At 38.7% G+C, this 11,570-nt stretch overlaps 1 protein-coding gene across 1 annotated transcript; it reads right to left on the bottom strand.

Moving 5' to 3' along the window:
- stoml2 (stomatin (EPB72)-like 2) lies at window positions 1-8,681 on the bottom strand. The gene is made up of 10 exons (XM_050053521.1): window positions 8,515-8,681; window positions 5,724-5,876; window positions 5,523-5,622; window positions 5,378-5,436; window positions 5,163-5,264; window positions 2,949-3,083; window positions 2,555-2,699; window positions 1,640-1,719; window positions 1,419-1,547; window positions 1-1,335 (listed from the first exon to the last, which is right to left on the bottom strand). The coding sequence occupies exons 1-10, from the start codon at window positions 8,554-8,556 to the stop codon at window positions 1,234-1,236; spliced, it is 1,047 nt and encodes a 348-aa protein (XP_049909478.1). The 5' UTR covers window positions 8,557-8,681; the 3' UTR covers window positions 1-1,233.
- Window positions 8,682-11,570: the final 2,889 nt, after the last annotated feature.

The raw sequence follows: 11,570 nt of genomic DNA, 5'->3' as shown, positions 1-11,570 counted from the left end.
TCCAATGCATTTTTTATTATATTTCATTTTATGTTTTTTAACATCGCTGAACCTAAAAGTGACCCAAAAACAATGAATGTCAGCTTTCACATTTATTTGTTTCTTCAACAGTTTGTTTTCCGAGCATCACATTCAAAGAAGTCCAGTTGTCTCTAATGAATTGTTCTACACATATCCTCCTCTAACAAACTGTATTTTCAACAAGTGCTTCACAATGTCCCATCCCAACACGTCATAACTTCAAAGTCTCGCCAAAATGGCACCCGCGCCAATTTCATGTTTGCATTATTCATCCTAAACCTGTGAGCAGCAGTGAAGCCGAGGAAATGACAACTTGCTGTGTTTGTGGAGAGCCATGAAACTGAATAAATATACTCCATAAGACATAAAGAAGAATATTGGTTCTTAGGGCCGACTTTGTGTACTAACTACTTATAAAAAAGGATTTGTTTCTGAATAATAGCAGGGAAATAACTTTACTGAATACTTGTTTAGCTTTTTTCTCGGGGAGATAATGTTTTAATCTAACAAGGGCTAAATTGTGAATTAACTACACTTTGGGGAACTTTCCCTCAGTCAGAGGCATCAAACCAGACATCACATGTAGAAACTTAAATCTGCTGGTCCCAATGATGCTGACAAACAAGCCGTATCAAAACTGAAAACAAGCCCTGGAGAACAGGTTGCAAAAGGAGGAAACATTTAACCCAACTGTATCTATCACTTAAATTTGGAAATACAGCAAACTGAAAACTTTCACGTCCAATTCTAGTAGGATTTATGCAACAATATTAACCACACGCAACAGATCTGATGCATGAAATAAACCAACAAATAATGACTTTATGCAAATAAATTGGATACTGCACAACACCCAGGCCTCACATCATCATCCACTGGCCACTGTGGCTTATATACCCAAAACCCTGTCATCAATATCTCCATTTTATCAGCCCGCCAAAGAAAGCTGGTGTTATCTCCCAATCTGATAACTGAACGTAAAGAATAGTCAGTGATAATTAAAAATCTTCTTACAAAAGATGTCATTTTCCCAAGACTCCAAGACGTCCAAAACGTTTGTAAAGTTGGTGTTTTCTCCTTCTGTCCTGGCTGTAGAAGGTGCGTGAACGTCACACGGTGACGCCTTGGAGCCCCGATAACTGAAACACAAGCTGCTCTCCCCTGGTTCGCTGTCGTTATTACTGCTTATGAGTTCATTCTGCGAGTCCTCTGCTATTGAGGTAACTGGTTCTCATGGGCTTCGCTCTTCTCCTCCACCGCTTCTGGCGCTTTTTTTTGACTCGTCTTTGCCAACGTGCCGTAGATGGTCATAGCCTGAGTGTGGGAGGACAGTGTGAGAACCGTTATAGTCGTGATTGAAGACAAAAAAAGATGCTTTCTCACCCTGCTGTACATACCTGTGTGACCATGCCGCTGATGTCGCCGGTGTTTGAGGGCAGGAGGATGGTGTTGGACTCTTTGGCGAGGTTGGAGAAAGCAGACACGTACTGCTCGGCCACGCTTAGCGAGGCTGCTGCGTCTCCATTCTGTTCAGTGCACGAGAAAAATAATCCACATCAGCTTCCATAGATAAGACTGTGATCATGGGTGTCATTTAAGAACAGGAAGTACTCTTCACCTGCTGGGTCAGCGCCTCGGACAGCATCCGGATCGCCTTAGCTTTAGCCTCTGCTTTGGCTAACACGGCTTGGGCTTCACCTAGAGGAGGGAACACAGTAATGAGTCAGTGTTTTTAGCCTTAAAACTTCAGCTTAAAAAGATGTTTTTGAAGTGGGGTTGTATGAGGTACTTCCCCATAGTCAGTGTATCACCTACAGCAGATGTCAGTTGGCACGCCCCCAGTTTGGAGAAGCAGGCAGGAGTGCTGACACGGAAGCGAAGCAATGTACTGAGGTGGAGGGGTCAGCCACAAAACCAATACTTTAGCCATCTAAAATAAGTCTAGGGCTGTTCCCGACTCAGAATTATGTCAATTAAATCGAAGTTAGCAATTCAGTATGGACATTTGCCTATTTGTTCCTTTTGTTCCACATAGAAACTGAGTTTTAATGGGTTTCCATTTAGGGTGTTTAGGGTGACAGTGACTTTCACGTAATAAAGTAAACCAGCCAAGTTAGCCCTCTGAGCTAATGTGTGCTAACTATGCTAACAATGATTTGGAAATGTGCAGCACCACTGTTTGCGGATACTAGATGTCAAACAAAACCCAGAGGCTGTGTCGTATTAAGCTGCCATGAGCTGTAAATTCACCACTTCCAAGCAGAAGGCAGAAGATTCCACTGACTCTATTGCGTCCATGGTGGTACTTCTGTCTGCTTCTCTAAACTGGGTGCATGCAAACCTCTATCTACTGTAGGTAATATACTGACTGTGGATAAGTACCTTATACAACCTCACTTCAAAAGATCCACACTATCCCTCTGTCACATAAACAGCAGGGGAAAACAAGCAAGCACCATCCCTTTGAGCACACAGGCTGCATTAAAAACTACAGATAAAAAAATATCTAAACCGTGTCTCTAAGTGCACCCACCAGCCGCTTTATTGATCTGCTCTGCTTTTTGTCCTTCAGAGGCCAGGATCTGAGCTTGTTTACGACCCTCAGCGACATTAATGGCCGATTCCCTTGTCCCTTCGGACTCCAGCACTGTGGCTCTCTTCTTGCGCTCAGCCTCCACCTACAGAGTGGAATGAAAAACATAAAAAGAATGTATTCTGCAGTTAATATGGCTCTCTAGCTTGCCCAGAAACTCACCAGTCAAATGCTGAATTTTATAGTATTGTTACTACAGTTAAAACAAGACCTCCTGGGTCATCTGTGCAAAAAAATAAATGTTTATGCCAGACTCGGAGGATTTAGAAAATTGCATTTGCTCCTTTAATAAAACATTCTTTGGTGTCTACAGTGATCATTGTATTGGCCCCACCTGCATCTGCATCGACTCTTTGACACGAGGTGGAACATGTATGTCTTTGATTTCATAGCGGAGGCAACGGATCCCCCACTCGTCTGAAGCTTGGTTGATGGAGTGGACGATGTTGGAATTGAGGGACTCCCTTTCCTTAAAAAATAAAAATAAAGAATAAAAAGTAAACAATGTTAAAGGTTAACTTCAGTATATGTACCCTACTGTTCCATGTTTTTGTGTCCAAGTGACTGACGGAGACAACGTAAGTAGCTCTAGTCAAACCCACCGGACTCCATTTAAATTATCAACAATTCTATCACAGTGGAACACACTTAATTTAAAGTCAACAGAAACAAATTAAACCCCACAAAACCAGCCTTGGTTAAAGTTACCACTGTTCCAACAATCACCAACTTTAGTTTGATTGAAATAAACCTTTACTTTACCCAGTTTCATATTAAAATATGCAGGCTCTACACACGCTAAAATTACTGTTTTTTTAAATGGAGTCTGGTGGGTTTGCTGAAAAGTGACTTCAAGGCTGTTTGTGGTTAAAGAAAAAGGAGCTTACTCTTTCATAAAAAGATATATCTTTGAAGGGATCCTCTCCAAAATAATAATAATAATAATAATAATAATAATAAATTTTATTTGAAGGCGCCTTTCTTGGCACTCAAGGACACCGTACAGATACACAAAATGACATTTAAAAGAGATTAAAAAGAAAAAACAAAAACAAAAAAAACAATAGAAAGTGACAGAGCAATTGGCATCAGATGGAATAGGCAGTTTTAAACAGATGTGTTTTGAGTTGTGATTTGAAATGAGGGAATGAATCGATGTTTCTGAGTTGGGGTGGTAATGAATTCCAGAGACGGGGAGCAGAGCGGCTGAATGCTCTGCTCCCCATGGTGGTGAGGCAGGCGGAGGGGACAGACAGGTGTGTGGAGGAAGAGGATCTGAGGGAGCGGGAGGGAGTGGGAACATGGAGGAGGTTGGACAGATATGGGGGGGCGAGGTTGTGGATGGCCTTGAATGTTAACAGGAAGACTTTAAATTGAATACAGAACTGAACCGGCAGCCAGTGGAGCTGTTGGAGGACAGGAGTGATGTGGTGGATGGAGGGGGTTCGAGTAATGATACGGGTACGGGCAGCTGAGTTCTGGACCAGTTGAAGTTTATGGAGGGATTTGTGAGGGAGGCCGAAGAGGAGAGAGTTACAATAATCGAGACGGGAAATGACGAGGCTGTGGACAAGGATGGCGGCAGTGTGGGGGGTAAGTGAGGGCGGAGACGATTGATGTTTCGTAGGTGGAAGTAGGCAGACCGGGTAATGTTACTGATGTGGGTGTGAAAGGATAGTGTGCTGTCAAGGATGACACCCAGACTCTTAACCTAGGGGGAGGGTGAAACGGAGGAGTTATAAATAGAGAGAGAAAAGCTGTCAGTTTTGGATAAAGTGGATTTGGTGCCAATGAGGAGAACCTCGGTTTTGTTACTGTTTAATTTGAGGAAGTTTAGGGTGAACCAGGTTTTTATTTCACTGATGCAATCAGTGAGGGAGGTGGGCGGGAGAGTGGACGAGGGTTTAGTGGTGAGGTAGAGCTGCGTGTCATCAGCGTAACAGTGGAAGTGAATGTTAAATTTGCGGAAGATAATGCCGAGGGGAAGGAGGAAGGTGATGAAGAGAAGGGGCCCCAGGACAGAGCCCTGGGGCACACCTGAAGTGACGGAGGAAAGGATGGATTTAAAGGACTTGAGTTGAATGAACCGAGTGCGGCCAGAGAGGTAAGATGTGAACCAGTCTAACGGAGTGTGAGTGATGCCAATGGAGGATAGCCTGTTGAGGAGGGTGGTGTGACAGATGGTATCAAAGGCTGCACTCAGGATGAGGAGGAAGAGGATGGTGAGGAGTCCAGAATCAGCTGGAGGAGGAAGAGGATGGTGAGGAGTCCAGAATCAGCTGCCATAAGGAGGTCGTTGGTAATTTTGATGAGTGCTGTTTCAGTGCTATGGAGTAGGCGGAAACCGGACTGGAACTGTTCGTACAGGTTATTGTGGGATAGGTGAGAATGGAGTCGGGAGGCAACTGTTTTTTCGAGGATTTTGGAGATGAAGGGTAGATTGTCAGACACTTAACACAACAATCTGAGTCTGTCAGTAGCAAAAACGAGCATGTTTAATGGACCTAAACTGACACTACACAGATGTGGGATAGTAGTTTCTAATTACCCTGAACACTTTGTCCAGCGTGAGTTTGCCCAGCTCTGACCTCATGGTCGTCTGTGCCAACTGTGTGACGGCATATTCTGGATCCTCCACACCGTAACTGGCCTGGAGACAAGAAGAACAGGTCAAGAGATTAATAAATATGTTACTTGGTCAGAGTTAACAACACAAGGGAGAAGCCGATCACTCCAGCATGTGAAGCAGCTCTTAAAGCATACCTTAAAAGGGTCTAGGATCCTTAGGTAAAGCACTCCATCAATCTGTAGCGTTACGTTGTCTGTAAAAACAACATAAGCTCATTTTAGAATACACTGTATGTTCATTAACTTATGTCATGAATGTGACACTTTGTTGGTCCCTCACCTAGAGATACTGCAGACTGCTCCGGGACATCGATGACAATCTCTTTGAGACTCTGCACGTAGCGAATTCGATCAAGTACAGGTATGAGGAAGTTTAAACCCTAAAACAGAAACAAATACTCATTGAGCTTTTGGTTTTTATTTCCCCCAGCAGTATTTGATGTCATTTAATAAGAAATTGTCTAAGAATTAGGATTAATACCGGCTCTAAGATGCGGTGGAAGCGACCCATCCTCTCCACCACCCAGGCTTCCTGCTGAGGCACAAACAGGACCACAGTGTTCATGGGCAGGCTGGACGCCCATCGCTGCTGAGCTGGTGTAACCCACAACCTCGGCGTGGCCCGCTGGGTTTGCTACAGAGACACACAGTCGAGAAAAAAGCCATCATTTTCATTATTCTATTTTGATGCATCAAATCAAAGTGAAAGTGGAAGTCAGACAGTGTGCAAAATGCCCCTAAAATTTTCCAACAGCCAAAGCTGATGCAACTGTTACTGGGGTTATTCCATACAACACAACAAGACCTCCCAGCTTGTGTCATGGATTTTATGGGGGAAAAAATAATGTGAAAACTTTTAAATTCATAAGACCCTGCAGAATCCTATACCTCTACTCCAAATCCTATCTTACTTATGATTTTTTTTTTCTTTTTTGGCCCTCAGAGCTTAATACATAATTTTTGTGATCATATTCAAAGCCTCACTAATTGCTTATTTTTCACTGAACTGGGTTGAAATTTGTACCGAACATCCATGAAACCCTAAGGATAGTTTACAATATGTATTCATTTTAACAGTTGTTGCCAGATGTTTTACAGTAATCTTTTTTTCACTTGAATGACCAATATTCAAATTTCAAAAATGACTATATCCAATAGTTTTTATTTTCTTGCAGCCAAATTTTTATTCTGTATAGTATTCATATAGTTCTACAACATTTAGAAGATATTTGAGCCTGCATAAAAATAATAAGTGCCACAGATCTTGACAAAATTTGCCTCCAAGAACACTGCGATCATCTGCTGCTGGTTTACTGGAGGTTCCCAGTAACAGCCGGAAGAAGATCAGGGATGCAGCCTTTGTCAGTTAAAAGCTATGGAACACACTACCTAAAGAAATCAGGGAAGCTAGCTCGCTAAATATTTTTAAAAGAAAGATAAAATCATGTCTGCTCACTTTAGCCTTCATCTAGCTCCTGATACAGGCTTTTACTTTCTATTTAGGCTTCATGCTGCTGCAACTCTTTTAAAATCTTACTTGAATTGATGATGCAACATCTCAAACTTGAGAAAATAACACTGACATTAAATGCCTCTTCTGATATATTTATGAGAATTTGGAATCCATTCTTGGAATTAGGGCTGCAACGATTAGTTGACTAATCGACTATTAAAATAATCGGTGACTATTTTAGTAGTCGACTAATCAGTTGGAGTCATATTTCATAGAAAAGCACTATAAAAGTACCCCAAAATACTCTTATTGCAGCTTCTTACGTTCAGATATTGGCAGCTTTACACACTCTCCCATGAAGGTGAACTAAAACCCTTTGGCGTGAGTATGAAACAAGACATTAGATGACATAATTTTGGGGTTTGAGAGAGACAGACCGACATTTTTCAACATTTTAACACATTTTTCGATAAAATGATTGTCGACTAATCAAAGAAATAATCGACAGATTAGTCGAAAATGAAAAATCGTTAGTTGCAGCCCTACTTGGAATACATAAAAGCCAGACTCTAAACCCCCACTTTCTTGATAACTCCTTGTGAACTCCTTGTGTTCTTTATTTATTTATTACATCTTGTAGCCTATCACAATAGGATGGGCCCTGATTAGCCCTTCATTCTCTGCAACTGCGTGTTCTTTTGAAGCTTCTGTGCATGTTTAGTTATCTGTAGATATGTGCACATGTGCATATGTATACCCCTTGTTTTCCTTTCTTTTTCATAATGCTGTAAAGCAGTTTATATGTTGTTTAAAAACTAATAAAAATGTTAAAAATGCTTGCTTGATTTTATGATTTATAGCTGAACAATTCCATGATTCTATGATGATTTCTGTTTATGTTCATTCTGTCTATTTTCATGTGAAGCAGTCAGGGATTATACTGCCTTTATTGTAAAGCAATTTGAGCTGCATTTCTTGTATGAAAGGTGCTATATAAATAAAGTTTATTATTATTATTATTATTATTTTAAATATGGCTTAAGACTTAAAAAAAACACTTTTTAATATATTTTTGACTGATTTTTTGAAGGATTATTTTAATTTCTTTGGGACTTTTTTACTGCAGATAAATATAAAAATATGTTATAAATAAATATGTTATTTTACTCCAATATTTTTTTTTTTTTTAGTAGCTACATTTTCATACTTTTTACTACAGTGCATGCATCGTTACATTAAGTAGTTTTATTTCATGGGTAGATGTTTATACTATGCTGATTTAAAAGTTTTATATCTGTTCAATAACTATTGAGCTTGTTTTTATATTGGGCTCAGGAAATTTGCAAGTTACAGCTTTTAATGGCTTGGCTTGTTTTATACTGGGTGATAATATGGACTACAAGATTATTAAAATAACAGAGCCCATTTCAAATTTGCTGATTTATGTAAAATATTTTTTTCTGTTTAAACATTGTGCCCTTTTAAAATATAGTATGTATGTATCCTTAAATGTCTGACATCATGTATTATGTATAAGTATACAGTATGGAGGTGTAACATGTCATAATAGTGAGCTTACTTACATAACTTATGCTGAATGAATGGTTAGCATGTTAGCAAGCTACAACTAGCTAATAAAGGTGCCTCTCATGTTAACATTTTACGGACTCAGTTCAACATTTATCCGGCCTAAGAGTGACATTTCGTGGATTATTAACACCCTGCTGCACCCTGAATGACACCCACTTCACCAACGGCTGTGAAACAACTCTTGAGCTCGAGCTAACAAACCGGATGTGATGATAAAGCTTTAGTTTACCTGCAGCAGAGCTCCTCCGGTCCGACACAGCGTGCGAAACATCCTTTACTGTAAATTTAGTCCAGCAGTAGTGTGAAGAAGGTTCAGTTTTGTAAAGTGGAGTCTACACAAACTCTGTAGTCATGTGTGTGACCCCTTACCGATCAGGAAATGAAAGTTACATCAGTGGTGCAACGGTAAAAGCTTCCGACGGTGCGGGATGCGAGAGCTGAGCGGCTAATGGTTCCGCTAGCAAGATAATGTTATATACAGCTATTACTATCACTGTTTAGTCGTATAAGGTAATTTATATCACGTTATGAGGTCACTGTTTTGTTTCCCAGTACAGTACCGCAAAGATACCCCGTATTTACAAAACTGAATTATTAATAAAGTATATTTTATTTCTCCTTTCCCCCAAAGTGGCCCTGCAGTGTTACTTGTTCCCATAGTTTCTTCTTCTACACTCACATTTAAGTAGCAGTAAGAAGAATTAAGTGTCTTATTGGCTAGAAATTAACGTTTCACATTTTGCTAATTAATGATCAATTGTTGTTCACTAGCCTTTAAAAAATACTCTGTACCAATCTCCACTACTGTATTTGTCCAAAGAGTATCTTGATATTCTGCACTTAAATCACTTTGAAATACCTACTTTTATTTAAGTATGTTATGTCTCCAGTCCCTGTATTATGATTCAATAAGTGCTTCAGGACCCAATGCAATGACTTACCAAATACAGAGGGGGGTGCTGTTGGCTTTGTCTTCACACTGCTACAGTTGTGTGTTGCAGGCCATACTCAGATTTACAATTTAACTTACTGTTAGGATGTACTCCCTCTTTCACTGAGTTTATAAATACCTTTGGCTACTATTTCAAGTCGCTAAAATATATGGAAATAAAGTGAATTGTAGCCAAATGTCAAAAACTGTATACATCTGTATCTAGGGCCTTGCTCTTTTAAAATATCTTGCCTTGCTCTCCTGTGCTCCTTTTTTATATACCTGATTGTTTCTCCTTTTTTGTTGTCTTTTTGTTTGAGTTTGTGCTGCAGCATCACTTTGACCATCGCTGTTAAGTTCTTTTATCCTTGAACTTGTATTCCCCGACTTGTTCTGTACATTCTCCCTGTGATAAATAAAGAGAGAAAAAATATTTTTTTTTGGGATTCATTGGTTTATGTCATGACTTTTAAACAGGTGACTTCGAATGAGGCACATATTTAATTTAATTTAATTTAATTTAATTTAATTTAATTTAATTTAATTTAATTTAATTAATTTTATTTTATTTTATTTTATTTTATTTTATTTTATTATTTTATTTTATGTTAACTGGCTCTTTTTGTGAACATCTTTGTGATGAAGGGATAAACTTGACTTGACTTGACACTTAAAAAGAAGTGTAATAGTGTGCAGCAACACTAAGCAGCTTAACTCAGACACAGAAAAGGTCACAGTAGTGCGACAGATAATATACTGGAATAAGACAAACTATGTGGGAATAATGCACTGATAACATACATTTCAGAGTAAAAATAGCCATAAAATGAGAAATAAAAGAGATCTGAGAAATTAACAAATTAGTGCTCTTGTGTGTTTTAAATAGGAAAAGTCAAAGGCAGTACACTTGTAATTTTCACATTGTGTTATTTTGACTAAAAAAGCAAACTATAAAAGCATATAGAAGACTAATTATGAAGCTACAAGTGTAAAATGTAAATGTAAAACAATAGAGCTGTCTTTAAAAAAAGTCATAAACCAGCTAAAATAATCACTCTTATAAAGAGCTACATTTTTGTAATCATTCTTTATTCAAATAACACACTGTAAAAATGACTCAGTATACAGTTGAGAGTATACAAACACAACAATAACAGAGAGCCAAAGATATTATAAGACATACAGATGTAAAGTGTCTCAGTAGTCTGTTGGTTGGTCGAATCAAAAAGCAGTTTCATGTAGTGTTCAACATCCTTCAGAGAAACACCAATATAAGGTTTATTATTGCTAAACTTACATTTACGGAAAATACTTCGCCAGACTCATTACCCAGTTAATTATTTAAAAAAAGTAAAGTCAATAGAGTTATGGTTCATGATAAATCTGCAAAAGTCTTTCCAGAATGTCTTGGTGTGAGAATAATGTGAGTAGTTTTTATTGAACACCATTCAAGTGCAAACTTTAAGGCATATTTCAATACTTGAAGAATTAACTGTGTACAATATACATAACGCAAATCAAAACACAATCTTCAAATACAGAGTTCTTACATTAAGGAAATGAGGATAACAGAAACAGGTCCAACAAGGAAAACCGTTTCTGATCATCATGTACTGAAGAGATTTTGCAAACAGCTTGAGTTCACTCTTCTATCCACTGATGTTAACCTTCAGATACTTACACCTATGAACAAAGTGTTTACCCAACAGAATCAAATTGTTAATTAAAAACTGCATTTTTTTTCTCCTTTAAAATTACAACAGCTTTAATCAGCATCACTTTTAAAGGGTGTATCAATATATCCAAAATTCCTGTACAGGCTCAGACTGGAAGAAAATCTCAATATCGAATATTAACTGTCACTTTTTGGGCTTTTGGTAGGACTGGATAGGATAAATATTGTTTCCTTAATTTCTTCACTGTATTCTTATTAAAAAATATTTTATTTTCAGCTGGTTTGGATAATAACAGCTTCCAATAAAGGAGAATTTGCTGGTGGAAATCTGATAGTTTTACACGCAGAGAGAGCAGATTGTGTTAATGTCTTTTTTATATTTCTGCATATTTATGAATCATTTGAAGGACACCTGCTTAATATTAATCACAGTTAAGTATTTAAAAGGAAACATGCATTAACTCTTCAATTTAAGTCATTTCCAAACTGATTTTCAGAGCTACAGGTGTTTTATCTGCTCTGAATCTGTGTGCGTCACCTGTTTCCTCCTCTAACCTGTTCCCCTCTGCTATTGGTCACATGTATTTTAACAAGCCCCGCCCTCCAGCATAGTCCTGCCTTCTCATTGGCCGCCTCAGACGCCAGTAACAGGTGCCTCGGCCCCGCCCTCCCCTCCGCT

The sequence above is a fragment of the Epinephelus moara genome, chromosome 9 (genome assembly GCF_006386435.1).
Source record: "Epinephelus moara isolate mb chromosome 9, YSFRI_EMoa_1.0, whole genome shotgun sequence".
In the NCBI taxonomy this organism is placed as follows: domain Eukaryota; kingdom Metazoa; phylum Chordata; class Actinopteri; order Perciformes; family Serranidae; genus Epinephelus; species Epinephelus moara.
This window is presented reverse-complemented; position numbering and strand designations above follow the sequence as displayed.